This window comes from Pseudophryne corroboree, chromosome 2 (assembly GCF_028390025.1).
Source record: "Pseudophryne corroboree isolate aPseCor3 chromosome 2, aPseCor3.hap2, whole genome shotgun sequence".
Lineage (NCBI taxonomy): Eukaryota > Metazoa > Chordata > Amphibia > Anura > Myobatrachidae > Pseudophryne > Pseudophryne corroboree.
Window position 1 is genome coordinate 410,925,920 of NC_086445.1, and position 16,242 is coordinate 410,942,161.

The following is a 16,242-nucleotide window of genomic DNA, read 5'->3' on the forward strand; positions in this document are numbered from 1 at the left end:
AAAAATGTATGGCTTATAGTTTCTACAGATGGTGACCTTAATCTCAATGAGATGTCCATTATGCCGTGTTATACACGTGGAAGCAATATTAGGGATTGGGTGGTTAAGACCGACATCACAGGCCTTCAGTCATTACAGAGCGAACAGAATAGATTCTTATCCCTAAAGAAGGGGTGTTTCAAGTGTCTTAATTGCGTAACATGTAGATCTTTAATGGTTGCCAAGTATTTTTTTCATCCGTCTAACGGTAGAAGATATGAAATCAAACACAGGGTTACATGCACTACTAAGTACATAATCTACATGATTATTTGCCCATGTGGCAAAAATTATGTAGAAAAACAGACCGAACTTTGAGAGAACGGATGGCCAATCATAAACTGGCCATTAGAAATGCATTATCTTCTGGCAATAGTGATCAACCGTTAGCACGGCATTTTTTAAATGCCGGACACAGTCTAGCATCGCTGAGATATATTATTATTGATCATGAGCCAGCAAAATTGCGAGGTGGAGACAGATTGTTACGATTATTGCAAAGAGAGTCCAGGTGGATTCATGAACTTGGGACATTGGCCCCTAGGGGGTTAAATGAAACCCTGGGATTACACTGTATTTTATGAATTTCATAGGTATCTTTTGATATTTTTGATAAATGGCTAATGGATGTTGATTTTGCCTTATGTGATTTTTGTGTCTTATGAAACTAATTATTTTTCAACAAACATTTGCATAATGTATATTTATGGATTGTGTAACTACTGCATATTGTTCAGATATTAGTACAGCGGAGGTGATTTTGTGCCAGGAGCGCTGTTTCCAGTGTACCACATTGTTTTTAATGGGATTGTTTTTGTTTAGAGCGTTGCTATGGTGATGTAAGGAAGGGAACGGAAGTCATCAGTGGGCGCCCGCATCCCGGAGCTGCACGCCGAGTGACACACGTGGTGGGGATCCTATTTAAGGTATGTGTTTGTATCACTTATTATACCTGATGACGGAGGAATATTAAAGCTCCGAAACGTTTTAATCTACTCTGCTGTACCAGTCTATTCTTCCGAGTGCCGTCGTACATTGCTTATATTGCTTGAAAAAATGTCATAAATGGACATGAAACGTCGGAATAGTACCCTGGCTGTCTGACTCTTTGTCTTCGCCGGGGATCTAATTGGTGTTTATTAGTCTGTGAGTGCAGCTTCAATCTCTTGGTACATATATATATATATATATATATATATATATATATATATATCATGTAAAAAATCCCTAATTTGGAGTCGGGGGTGAGGGGGTGGATTTGGACAGGATGGGGGGGGGGGGGGGGGGGGCAGGAGCAGCCAGTATTTAACCAGTATTTACCATGCATGCAAAAAAGTGTGTTTGCACTCAGTGGTGCCAAGAGGAGGGGCGAGCGGGTACTAATTACCCAGATCCGGGCTTGTTCGAGGAGCCCAGTGGGGCCCGAGTCTGCGTCTTCCCTTCTTACCTGGGGGAGGGTTAGGTTTAGGCTGCGGGAAAGGGGGGTTTAGGTTTATGCACCACCGGGGGGAGGTTAGCATTAGGCACCAATAAGAGAGGTTAGGGTTTGGCTGCGGACATGGAGGGTTAGGGGGTAGGGGAGGGAGGTTACGGTACCTAACGCACCCCTGTCGGCATTGCCATCGGCTTTTCATACTGAATCCGTGTAGATCGGCGCTTTGTATAAGCATTGTGTTTTTCAGATTTATTTTTTTTAAGATGGCTTGGCTGCACCTCATAATTAGGCCACACCCCCTGCTTTACCAGGGACCGGGCAATCTCTCTACGGCCCTGTTTGCACCTCTTGCACTACAACAGAATTTCACGAGGTTCAAATGAACCTAAGTTGCTCCCAACTCAGAATCAGACTCAAAATCTGGTTTGTTTTGCGTATATTACAATTGCCCTTTAAAAGTCAGCCCTCAAAGCACAGAGAATAGGCAGTTTTGAAAAAACGATCTTTAGTAAATATACCCCTAAATGAGGACCAGTGCTCCCTGAGCTGCTGGTCTGCCCCAAGGCTCTTTCATCCCCAACGCAGCGTCTATTCGTCTGCTGTACTACATGAACCCCCCCCCTCCCACCATAACCACACATACCTCTTTTCTCTACAGAAGAACACCTGGATGGCCATCAGTGGATTATCCATCAATGGTAGCATTGATGGATAACCTCGATGGTGGGAAACCATCTGTAAGGGAAATATTGATAGTTTCACCCATCAATGGTTACCCCTTCTTTAGTATTGAGTGAGTTGCTTCACAATCAGGGTGTTGGGGAGCGGCCCTGTGCTCCTTATCCCCGACACCCTGGAGAGAAAAAAAACTCTTTAACTCTTTATCATTGATGGCGGGAAACCATATGGTTCCCCCCCATCGATGGTAAAAGTAGTTACCATTGGTCATAGGCCATCAATGATTTTTAATCTCTACAGAACACTGAGGCACACAGGTGGGATGGCAGAACAGAGGAATTTATCTGTAGCTGTGCAATTTAAAAGAGCAATAAAATGAAATGCAAAACTAGGAATGGTTTCAATTTAATAAAGTCCTAATTGCCCTTTTAAATTCCACTGCAAAAATTGCTGTCAACCAGCAGCTTCTAAAAGACCCGGCTTAGCAGATATATCCCTGAGTATGCTGGTGCAAAAATTTCCAATGGCAGTAGTTGGGTGCATCAAGGGCATTATCTGCCAAGCACAGATTAGTTTTATGGGTGCATGTAGTTTACAATAAATTGCAAAAATTAGATTTCCTTTGCATGCCATGATGTTTAAAATAAATTAAGTATGGTAAGGGAAATAAATGGATGGGGAGGACACTAATCGCACTTCCACCAATATAATATAACAGCTTCAAACATTCAAAAAAGTTCCATCATTTTTTTCTCATTAAGGGGGGTATTCAATTCAAGTCGGAACTGACGTCTTGTCGGAAAGTCGTCAGTTTCTGACTTTTTTAGGTCGGATACTGTTCCGACCTATTCAACGGTCCTGCCGTTTTTCGAACATTAGCCGCAGATCTGTATACCCTTTAGGGTATAAATACAGAAGCCCTCACACTGATCTGATCACCTTTGAGAAAGCTGCAGGTACTGCAGCGAAACGCGTCAGATGTTTGAATCAGGATCACCTTCAGCAATTGGGAGCTGCACTTGCCATATTCGGATCTTTAGTGGACTTCTACAAATCACGTGCAAAGGAACAGGCGAACAACCTGCCAACTGGTAACACAGCCCTGCTACTCAGCACTGAGGACTCCGCATACTGGTGAGGATACAAGCTTTTTATGGTTCTACCCGCTCAAAGGGACGCTACCCAGAGAACTCCCTCCTCCAGCGGTAATATATGTGGCATTGCTGCCATCGGGACTGTGCTAAAAGTCCAGTTGATACCTCATTCCATCACCGTCATTTATAGTCCACACAAATTAAGAAAACGGATAGCACAATCAAGGCAGCTCCATGGTGATTCTGTTTGCTGTTTTATTTTAACCATTATTCTTATTTAACTATTATTCTTATTGATACATTGTATGTATTTTTATTAAATTATTGCCTTTTTTCACCTTCAATCCATTCAGCTCCACGTGTCTTAATCTCCACCATGAATATTGGATTTATATGTTGTTGATTCTCATATTTAACTATACAGCGCTGCTACTTTGTCTGTTGTTACTTGTATACATCCTTTAGTAAATACAGCATTACGCAAATTACATGATGAATATAATTAACCAATATCTTGAGGAAAGAGGTAAAGTTTATGGCCCTCATTCCGAGTTGATAACTCGCTGGCTAGTTTTAGCAGCCGTGCAAACGCTATGCCGCCGCCCACTGGGGAGTGTATTTTAGCTTAGCAGAAGTGCGAACACATGTGCAGCCGAGGTCTGCAAAACCAGTTTGTGCAGTTTCTGAGTAGCTCTGAACCTACTCAGCGCTTGCGATCACTTCAGCCTATTCGTGTCCGGATTTGACGTCATACACCCGCCCAGCCACGCCTGCGTTTTTTCAGACACGCCTGCGTTTTTGCAAACACTCCCTGAAAACGGTCAGTTGACACCCAGAAACGCCCCCTTCCTGTCAATCTTCTTGCGGCCGTCAGTACGACTAAAAACTTTGCTAGAATCTGTGCACAACCACAACGGGCTTTGCACCCGTACGTCGCGCATGCGCATTGTGGGCATACGCATGCGCAGAAATGCAGATTTTTAGCCCGATCGCTGCGCTGCGAACAACTGCAGCTAGCGATCAACTCGGAATGACCCCCAATATGTGGCTGTGCCAAATATACTTACGTCTCTACTAAATCTGCCTATATGTCCTAAAGGTATGAAGCAGGGAAGCATAAGGAATACAATGAACCATGTGATTGCATCCTGACATGCAGTACTGCATATTTGTACACTATCCATTTCAGCTAAAGGCTTAAACTTTTGGTTGAAAATATGCATGTTATTTCCCCTGATATGCTAAAATAATGCTTTCATATAAGAAGGTCATGAATTCACATAATGTCATGAACTCAATACCACAGGTTCACACAATGTAATATAATTACCTGAACCACAAAATGGGGAATATCTACTTGTATATACTGCAGACAGTAAAGAAAAATATGTAGATGCAGAGTGTGCCTCACTTTACGCACCTAGGGCCTAATTCAGCCCTGTTCGCAGCCTGAAACCCTTTCTGGAGTGCGCTCGCGCACCCAGTAAGACCCTGATTGACAGGGAGAGGCGATCGCGGAGTGGGAGGGGGCATGGTGGGTCACAGTCAGGACAACGCAGGCATGTCTGGACCATTGCGGGGGCGGGCCGCGTTGGCTGCGTGTTGTCACATACAGCCGCTGCAACCCAGAATGCGGCGGGTAGCCGCCAGGCAGCGCAGCTAGGCTGCGAAGGTAGGGAGCTACTTGGCGGGTGCAAAAGCATCACCACCGTGCAATGCTTTCGCACCCATGCAGGGGGGGGGAGGGCTGACATGCGTGGCAGACTAGTTCGCCCCCAAAATATTTGGATATAAAGAGAGTGCTACCAATTAAAAATATATAAGTTCGCCCCCAAGTCCACCACTTGAAAGTCCCCACCGGCAGCTATTGACAGTGAGATGCCAGAGGGACTTAATGCACAACTTCCTCATGGGTGTTACAACCAGAACCTGGAATGCTTCATTCGCAGTGACAGAAAAAATGCTGCCCCGGGTTTGGTTGTCCACCCTCTGGAGCCCAGTTTCTCCTCAAAACATTCTAGGTGGAGATCTAGAGCTAAGATCCAACTCACCTAGACTTTCAGATGCCTGGGAGGAGTAAAGGGCCTCATGCACAGAGGAGGAAACATTCCCTATAGTCAACATGCAATAATGTTAAACTGTGTACAGCCTCTCCAGATGAAATCCCTAATCTACTGTATGTTTTACGGTATATAAATGGTGTGTTTTGTTCTGTTAGCTCAAATGTGTATATCCTCTAGAGTATTAGAGGACTGTATTAAATCTGCATGTGATATTTCTAGTACCTTCAATTATGAATAATTTTATATTTAAATACATTTTATTGGATCAAATAAACATCTTCCTGGTTACAAGTATGTCTGCATCTTTATTATTATGAGATTACAAGATAAATGGTATCCATTCTCCATTTGAACTGAGGTTGAGTCCAGATTTTTTTTTTAGTTCACCCTCTGGGGCAGATGTATTAACCTGCAGAAGGCATAAGGAAGTGATAAACCAGTGATATGTGCAAGGTGATAAAGGCACCAACCAATCAGATCCTAACTGTTAATTTACATATTGGAGCTGAAGCTGACTAGCTGGTGTGTTTATCACCTTGCACATATCACTGGTTTATCACTTCCTTATGCCTTCTCCAGGTTAATACATCTGCCCCACTGTCTGCTACTACGCACAGCACTGGTCCATAGTGTCAAACGCCAGACTGGTAAAGTCCATTTCTGCATCAGGCACTGATGCTTTATGACAGTGCATCACTCACCTAAAGTATCAGGAGATGTTTCAATCCATAAGAATAAGTTAGACTGTGTGTTTTCTTCATGTGGAACTTGAGATCAGCTGAGCGCTTATCAACCAATTCCACTCCAGATGTCCTTCACATGACTCCTAGGTCCTATCAGCAGCCAGAGCTCCCTATATAAGTCTCTCCCTGGCTACTACTCATTGCCAGAACAACTTCTGCAGTATCCTGTCTACTAAGTTCAAGTCTGCAGTATCCAGAGTTTGGCTCCACAGTTCAGTGTGTTCCATCAGCTGCTGTGTGTTTCTCCAGCACTAGCCAGCTATTCATAGCCTCCTGTGCATTGTTTAATACCTCAAGTTCCAGCCAGTCCAGCTATTTTTCTCTGTAAGCTGTGCATTTCGCCAGTGCTAGCCAGTTCTGCTGAGCACTATCCACAGCCTACTGTGCATTGTTGTATGCTTACAGTTTCAGCCAGTCCTGCTAAATATTATTCAGGAAACCTGTGTAAGCAGTGTATTTCTTCAGCTCTACTTAGTCATGCTGAGTGCTATCCACAGCCTCCTGTGCTTTGTTATATGCATCAAGATCCAGCCAGTTCTACTAAACACCATTCACAGCCTCATGTGTAAATAGTACCTCCTCAATTGCTAATCAGTTCAGTTGAGCAAAACCCACAAACTCCTGAGTGCCAGACAGTCTTGCTAGTACTATTTAGTCTGTGTGAACCTGGGCATCATCAATCACCAGTCAGCCCAGCCAGAGTTATACACATTCATCTGTAGTCTCCTGATTGTGCAAAACACCTGGTCTGTCCTGATTTGCTCATCACAGACTTCAGTTATATCAGAGGCACTGAGCACTGACTTCCGCCTAGGCTCTGTGTTCCAGTGGATGTTCACTCTATGGACTGTCAACTATCTGGTGTAAACATATTTACTGTCTTTCTTCATACTGGCAACCTTTTAATCTACACCCTCTATACCCCAGGATAGACAAGTTAACCCCACTCAGGTAGCTTGGGAAGTGTAAAAATCTGTGGGAAGGGACAAATTATTCATGATACTGTGGCCCAGTGATTATCATCAGAATTCTACATGCCGTGCAGCCTCTGTCTGAAGTGTATCCTAATACTGGGACTTTTGTTAGGGGAGTATCCATTGTGGAATACTGAGTGATCAACTGATTATGTGAATCGTAGGAGTGAGCCAGGTGGGGCAATTAAGCCCTTTAAAGTCTGGCTTCACTCATTGCTCTGAGCTGGTGATATTCTGAGGACATTATGATGTATGCTGAGGAAGTTTGAAATGCTTATGTTGTCTGATAAACTCTTGTCTAGAAGCTTTAACAACATACTTGCCTACCTGACCCTCTCCATGAGGGAGAAAATGCTCTGTTCCTGGACTTTCCTGGTAATGTATGATTGCCATCACCTGTGGTGAAACACCTTTCTTATCAATTAACTAGCTCACCACAGGTGATGGCAATCATACATTACCAGGAAAGTCCAGGAATAGAGCATTTTCTCCCTCATGGAGAGGGTCAGGTAGGCAAGTATGTTTAACAAGAGACTTTGGATCTTGTTCACAGTCTTGTCTGATTATGGGGCCCATCTGTCAAACAATATTAGCGGCTATTTCACCCAAAACACCTGGGGTTTAGCCACAAATATTAAGTATCCCAGGAATGTATATAGGAGGGACCACAGCAGATATCTCTGATACCAGTTGCGAGGCCTCCATTCCCAACTGCAGCAGCATTCCCCATAGGTTTCTATGAGGGATGCAATGCAGCCAAATGTATCAATATCTGGAATGCAAAGCATTCATGACATTAGCTTGAGCAGCTACCACCATCTGAAGATTGTAGCAGCCCACTGTAGCCTATGGACTACACAACGCATTTGTAGCCCCTGGAACACTCAACAGAAATGGCCGCTCTATACATGCAGTCAGTGGGACCTCTCTAGCTCAGCAGCCCCGACACCACACTCGGCACATGGCAGGGGCAGGTTTCCTTCAGATCCCTTGTCCCTGCCTGTGCTGAATGATACACCTGCCCAATGTGATCGCATTCTACAATGCAATCCTGGGTGCTAATATCATGCCTAGATCGCTTTGCAACTAAAATCAATAATAAATGGGCCCCTTAAGCATGTTCACAACCACAGATTCCTGTCTAGTTTACAGTATCCTGTTTCAAGTTATGTCTGGAAATTATTTGCCTTCACTCAGGGATGCGGTCAACATCCCGCTGGACGGGATCCCGGCGGTCGACCGCCACAATCCTGACATATTCTCCCTCCGTGGGGGTCCACGACACCCATAGAGGGAGAATAAATTAGTGTGCCGAGCGTAGCGTGGCAGCGTGGCGAGCGAAGCGAGCCCGCAAGGGGCTGCATTCCGCTCGCCACCCCTGTCGGGATTGTGTGGTCGGGATTCCGGCGTCGGGATTTCGACCGCCGGGATCCCGTCCAGCGGGATTACGTACTGATCCCTTCACTCATATCCTGTTCACAGCTCATGACTCTTGTCTGAATTCTGGTCATTTATCAGGATTTCATGTATGCTAAACTGTCAGCTCTGCTCACTTTACCAGGCTGTCAAACACATTGGCCCTGACAGAGAAAAAAACACTTTGGCCCACACTTTGGCTAATATTTTGGCCCAATAGGAAAAAAAAACATATATGTACCAGCAGCAACAGGAAAAAAAACAAAAAACACTGGCCCCCACAGTAAAAAAAACAAAAACCACACTGGCCCCTGACATGAAAAAATGAACACTTTTGGCCCTACAGAAAAATAAAACACACATTAGTTGCTTCAGCTCCCTACAGAAAACTGACCTGTCAGTAGCACTGCAGAAGAGGAGAGCTCACCTTCCTTCCCTTGCCCCCAGCCACCAGCGGCTGTTGCAGCAGTGCAGCCTCAGTGATGCACAGTACTATGCAAGCAGGACATGTGCTCGGCAGCGTAAACTAAGATGTCACACTGCTGCATCAGCTGCCTGAGCCCCAAGTTGGGACTGGTGGTGGCTTGCTGTTGGCTGTTAGTGCTGCAGTTGCAACCAGTCTATCTCAGTTTGGGCCCCTGGCAGCAGCTGCACTGCACCCCTGTTCGACCACTCTGATGGCCAGTTGCAACAGGGTTCGTAGCGCCCCGTGTGATTGCATGGCTAGCCCAACCCGTGCAATTGCACCGCTGGTCTGCCTGTGCGGTGCTAAGTACGCCCGCCCCCAGAAACGGCACTGAGTATAAGTGGGGGAAGGAAAGGTACATGAGGGGAGAGGGCCCTGCTCATGAGAGCCTACAGTCTACCGCAATATACTTCAAATGCATGTCTACAGTATACTGTATATGTATGTATAAATTCAACATTAGACATGAGATTCAATGGGCGGTATTCCATTTTTTTCACCCCCTTCCACACCCGTTCTGTTTCTGCTGACGGGCATGCTATAATCATTTCAGGTAGCTACCCCAGCGGTAGCGAGGGCACCCAACCCGTTACACAGCTAAACCTGATTACTATGGGCACAATATGCGCGATAACAGGGATCACTGTAGAAAGGAGATTGGGTGTGATATATCATTTGAATACCGCCCTATATGTAAGTATTCCATAGCTGCCTACCCTCCGGCATTCTGCAGGAGACTCCCTGAAATAGCATCAATCTCCCTGACTCCCTGAATAGACCAGCAATCTCCCTCATTGCACCTTACCCCCATTATGCAGTTGTTACATTCTTGGGGGGGGGGAAAGAAAAAAGAAATCAGAGATATATACATTTAAATAGATAATCAGTGCCATTTCCTTGCATTGGTTATAAAGCACAATAGCTGCATGCATTTTAAATAAGGTTACTCGTGGCCACTTACAGTATATGGAACCTCTTGTAAAACACAGTACACAAACAAATCCTAAAAAATATCAGTGTCTGTTATTTAACAAGTAGATCTTAATAACTTTGGGGCTCATTTACATTTGGATGTATGTCGTTTTTTTCACAGTTTCTCGAAAGAGCTACTAAACATTACATAATAACCACTTTTTTCTTTAGAGGTATTTGTTATTTAATTAATTTAATGCTCCATTTAGTGCAGATTTTATTTTCTATGAATTTATCACAAAATGTTTGCGGTCCCCCCCCCAAAAAAAAAAAAAAAAGAAAAATGTTAAAACAATACAGGTGTTTTTGGGGAATAAGTCCAATGATGCATTCGACAGCATGGCCCTCACTAACAACATCCTCCATCAGCCCTGCATGTAGGGCCACCGAGGGTGTCACTGATGACCCCCGGAAGAGCGCTTCATCAGTGACATACGTCTGCCACTAGGTGCGCCCAGCAAGACGCACCGCCGGGAACGAATGGGACGCACGTGCATCGTAGACGCTCCCCATTCATAGTGAATGGGAGTGTCTTTGTACGCTCAGTGGCGTGCCGATGCGTAGGCACGCCACGTGCCCCCGCCTGCGATGCAGCCACACTCAATGAGTAGCGGGTACACACTAGATGATGTGCCTGATATGTCAGTCAGATCCACTGACATCGGATCAAAAGACATATCATCTAGTGTGTACCCAGCTTTAGGGGTACATTTATTAAGCAGTGATAAGAGCAGAGAAGTGAGCCAGTGGAGAAGTTTCCCCATCAACCAATCAGCAGCTCTGTATAATTTTATAGTATGCAAATTATAGATGTTACTTCAGTGCTGATTGGTTGCTATGGGCACTTCTCCACTGGCTCACTTCTCTGCTCTTATCACTGCTTAGTAAATGTACCCCTTAGTGTGCAAAACATTTCTTCTGTTATCTCCAGTTTAAGGTAAAATAAGGATCTGCTGAGGAATATAGATGTAACAGCAAATAACACTATTTCCTTCTTATATTGTAAGATTTCATTGAAATACAGCATAATATTATGAGAAAAGGTGAGAGATTTTACTAGTTTGTGAATCTGTCAAAATTCAATAAATGTAAGAACAGGTAAATAGGGATATTCAAAGTAATTTTATTTCCTATAATACTGAAGTGTAACTACCTTACAGTGCATGAACCTCTTTACTATCCTAAGTTTTCCTGTAAGATCATTCATTAATGTAACATTTTGACATATACTGTAGATGCATATAATCCCTTTGAAGGGTTACCACCTGTCCAAGATTGCTCCGGACAGTGTGGAAATTTAGGACATCTTTCTGAGTTTAGAGGGTTGGCAATCCTGGATGGGCAATGTCCTAAATTCACAGGCAGCCAGCCTCCTCTGTTCCATCCTGCCTCCTCCCCCTGGCTCTTTCCCTCCACCCCCTTGTACTGTCCTGCCTTCCCCTGGCTCTGTCCATCCCCTCCCTGATGTCCTGTCCCGCCTCCCCTGGCTCTGTCGTGCCTGCTCCAGACTCTGACCCGCCTCCCCTGGCTTTGCTCCAACCCTGTATATAAAGATAGATAGATGGATAGATAGATAGATAGATAGATAGATAGATAGATAGATAGATAGATAGATAGATAGATAGATAGATAGATAGATATGGGATCATTTAGTTAAAAAGAAACTGATGTTCTGCTGAGATTATTAGTATATAGACCTTGAAAACAGAGTCAGACATAACAACTTGTATAGTGCCAAGGGATCAGAAGCAGTAAGATAGCTATGCAGTGCCAGACAGTCAGTACCAAGGATGTAGTCATGCATTGATTGTCATGGCATCAGAATCATTTAGGTATTCAGAGCAGTGAATTGGGACAAAACTCTAATATAAACAGCCCCAGGCATGTGCATGCCCACAGTTTTGTACCCACTGGGGTAATGCCTAAGTTTGGTCCCCAAAATTGTGAGCTATTCTTCATCTGGCCTTATAAATCTTCTGTATACATACAGTATATGTGACTGGTGCTATGGAATATAACTATCACTGTAGTACAAAAGTATGATATGCTCCATAGGAATCATCTGAAATATGTGATGAAAATGGGTAGCAGTACTACATAACAGGAATGTTCCCATGCAAGAACTTCAATGCCTATGAGTTACAGCTTTATTGTAACCTGTTATTTGTAGCAGTCTGCACAGTCTACTGTATATCATCAGTATATAAACTTTACATGGTACATTGCTTGCAGCATGCACGTTTATAGATGGAATACTTCATACTGTAGTTGCCTACTTTAGAAAAAGCATTTCAGGGAGATTGTTAAACTGACACCTATCAGCACTGACGTATGCTTCTACATCTGAGAGGCGTGTCATAAAGATTATGTCCGTGCAGTCAGTCTGTGCTGCGGGGGTTCTGTTACAGGTGTCGGCGGCCGGGGCCGCATCAGGAAGGTAAGTATGGTGCAGGCTAGCTACGCTTTCCCTGACAATGACTAACCTTTAGCAGATCCTTTTTTCCATTGCCGGCTGGTTCCATCTGTAGCTTCATGTAGCTCTCACAATTGCAGATACGAATGAGTTATGTACAACTCTGAATTGCCCATAGCTGTCCATAGCTGTGTGCACATGAAGCATATGCGGTGCTAAAAACTATAAGATCCATCCACAGAAGGGACTTGCGCATCACTCTGTATCAGTCCCTTATAAAACACATAGGGGGTCATTCCGACCTGATCGCTAGCAGGCTACTTTTAGCACTGCTGCGATTAGGTAGTCGCCACCTACAGGTGAGGGGGGAATCGCGATGCAGGGTTGCGCTCGCTTGTGCAGAGAGCTGCTCAAACAAAAGTTTGTGCAGTTTCTGCACAGCCCAGGACTTACTCACCCGCTGCGATCATCCAGGACGGAGCTGATGTCAGGATCCCTCCCTGGAAACGGCTGGGCATGCCTGCGTTCGGACGGACACTCCCTGAAAACAGTCAGTTGACTACAGACCTGATCGCACCGCTGCGAAAAACGGCAGCATGCGATCAGGTCGGAATGACCCCGTAGAGCAGAGGATCTGCAAGACCCTAGTCACATCATAATTAGTTATTCATTTCAATACTGTAACATTAAACTAGGCATTTGCATTTATTAAAAATAAAAAGGAAATACAAATGAAAAAAGCTAAAGAACTGTATATTTGCAATAAAAGATTGACATTCAATTTTATGTATTTTTCTAAATAATTAACAAGCTGTTTTAACAGTGGTGAGGAGTAGCAAAGTCCTTTGAAAATCATACCATAACCAGAAATACGTCTGTGCACAGCTGCCACTATAGCTCCACTGCTTTTTACAGCTACAATAAACTAATACAAATAAACCACCATTCACTGGTGTTTTAGTATCAGAGGCAAACAACCCACAAACTACACCATAAAAGTCTTCTCACTTTTCCAGCCATAGGCACTGCCAAAACGACACTAATAAACTACCTGTGCATGTACACAAATACACTATCTGTGCCTGCACGCTACTACACTATGGGCCTGAATCATGTTTGTAAATAAAACAAAAAAACAAACAAATAAGTAACTTTGGGGGTGATTCAATTGTGCGGGGCACCCTTTGCTAGGCATCTATACGAATGAGGGCCTGTGTGCGTGTGCAGACCAACTGGAAGCAACGGCTGTGTCCAGACGCGCGGCTGCGTCCATCTCTGAGTCGGCTCTCATATGTGCCTGTACACTACTGCACTATCTGTGTCTATACATTCATTCATTTATCTGTGCCTGTACACTACTATACTCTGTCTGTACATGAATACACTTACAGTAGCTGTGCCTATACACTAATACACTCTCTGTGCCTATACACTAATACACTCTCTGTGCCTGTACATGAATTGACTTATCTGTGCCTGTACACTACTACACTCTCTGTACCTGTACACTACTACACTATCTGTGCCTACACATCAATACATTTATCTTTGCCTGTACACTAATATACTATCTGCACTGGCGTATTTATAATCGGTGCAGTGTGTGTGGTGCACATGGGCCCCCAGGGTCCAGGGGGGGGGGGGGGGGGCACACCACACACCCATGTTTTCAATACCTACCCTCTGGAGTGTAGGTATTGAAAAAATCTGTACCTGCACACTAATATACTATCTATACCTGCACACTTATATACTTTTTGTACACACTCAGATGCTCGGGAGGGCCAATAAAGGAAAGTGAAACTATACTTAGGTAACTGATATATATCTATCTAAAGAGATATATAACACTTATATACTATCTGTGCCTGCACACTAATACACTATCTGTGACTGCACACTAATATACAGTACTATCTGTGCCAGTGCCTGCACACTAATACACTATCTGTGACTGCACACTAATACACTAGCTATGCCTGCACACTAATACACTATCTATGCTTGCACACTAATATTCTATCTGTGACTGCACACTAATATACAGTACTATCTGTACCTGCACACTAATACACTATCTGCGCCTGCACTCTAATAAACTAGGTGTGCATGCACATGAATACACTATCTATGACTGCACACTAATACATTATCTGTGACTGCACACTAATATACTATCTGTACCTGCACACTAATATACTATCTGTGCATGCACACTAATACACTATCTGTGTCTGCACACTAATATACAGTACTAACTGTACCTGCACACTAATATACAGTACTATCTGTACCTGCACACTAACACACTATATGTGCCTGCACTCTAATACACTAGCTGTGCATGCACATGAATATACTATCTATGACTGCACACTAATACACTATCTGTGACTGCACACTAATGCACTATCTGTGACTGCACACTAATATACAGTACATCTGTACCTGCACATTAATATACTATCTTTACCTGCACACTAATATACAGTACTATCTGTGCCTGCACACTAATACACTAACTGTACCTGCACACTAATATACTATCTGCGCCTGCACACTAATACGGTATCTGTGCATGTACACTAATATACGGTACTATCTGTGCATGCACACTAATGCATTATCTGTGACTGCACAATGATACACTATCTGTGCCTGCACACTTATATACAGTACTATCTGTGCCTGCACACTTATATACAGTACTATATGTGCCTGCACACTCGTATACTACAGGTATCTGTGGCTGTACACTAATATCTGAGCAATACATTGCGCATAGAGTTTCCCGGTATCTATCTACTCTATGCATCCCAGATGTACCTGTTTGTCACTCACTCCTATAGCAGCCAGACCGGGCAGTACAGGTGGAGCGCTTACCTGGCAGAGCTGCGGTGCAGTGGGCGCTCTCTCTGCTCCGTGCCAGTCTGCGCGCGGCGCCCCCGGTTCACTGTGCTGCTGTCCGCAGAGGCGAGCTGTGTGAGTGCCGGGCAGCGGGACCCGGCTTTCCCCGGTGTGCTGCGCTGGCTGCTGGCGCTGTGCGGTGAGGTCCTGTCCGGGGACAAACTCGTGCTAGTGCTAACACCGGGAAACCCGTGAGTTTTATGGTCTTTGCCTCCTGTACCGCTATATCTCATAGTGCCAGGGGGCACCGTATGCCAGGCTCGGAAGGCAGGAGAGTGCCAGCTTGAAGCTAGGGGAAAGGCTGCTGCAGCACACAGCCAGTGACAGCAATATGAAGGATCCAGGCCCCCCAAAAAATATTCCTCTATAATCTAGATGTGCGATCATGGGCATGTGCCCCAGAAACGGGCAGCATCTCGAGGTGGGCAGCAGTGCATTGCCTCTGTGATAGCCGAAGACACCACCATCACTCCTCTTACGTGACACATAAAATCGAGGCTTGTAATTGTCATCAAGGATTAACAATATAATGACATTAAATGAGACATAGGGAGAACTGGGTGGGCAGCTTTGCCATGGTGCTGCTAGGATTCCACCTATGGCACTGGACTTATAGGTGGGAGCCCAGAAGGGTGCTTGTTTGCAGGCAGGGTCGGCAATGTTTGGAAGTGGGTCAAGAATTCAATAATATAAAGAAATACACAATTTTTAATGCATGACTGTGTAAGAAAAGCAGCCTGGTGTAGGTGGTATGCGGCTGGGGTTTGATAAGAGAAAACTCACTAGCTCTCCAGCTCAAGTGCAGGGAATGTTCCACTGACCTACATATTTTCCCAAACATACGTGACCTTTTTTCTGCTGTGTGGGAGGAGACAGGCGAGGATTCAAGGCAAGGGAGCCAGTGGAAGGAGAAACACAGAACAGGGAGGTTTGCTGTGAGCAAATATTATCAGCTGAGAAATGTGCATTTCTTTATGTAACCTCTTCTGATGTTTGTAGCTGCAACGATAATGTAATCTCCCCTTAACTGTGATTCAGTCAC

General features: G+C 44.4%; 1 protein-coding gene across 1 annotated transcript in view; it reads right to left on the bottom strand.

The window, feature by feature from the left end:
• The window catches only part of NPAS2 (neuronal PAS domain protein 2), a 192,019-nt gene extending 176,373 nt beyond the window's left edge, over positions 1–15,646 (bottom strand). The window contains exon 1 of the mRNA XM_063953453.1: positions 15,177–15,646. Coding sequence (XP_063809523.1) covers positions 15,177–15,433 — 257 coding nt within the window. The 5' untranslated portion in view covers positions 15,434–15,646. The remainder of the gene's footprint in view (positions 1–15,176) is intronic.
• Between the last annotated feature and the right edge of the window lie 596 nt (positions 15,647–16,242).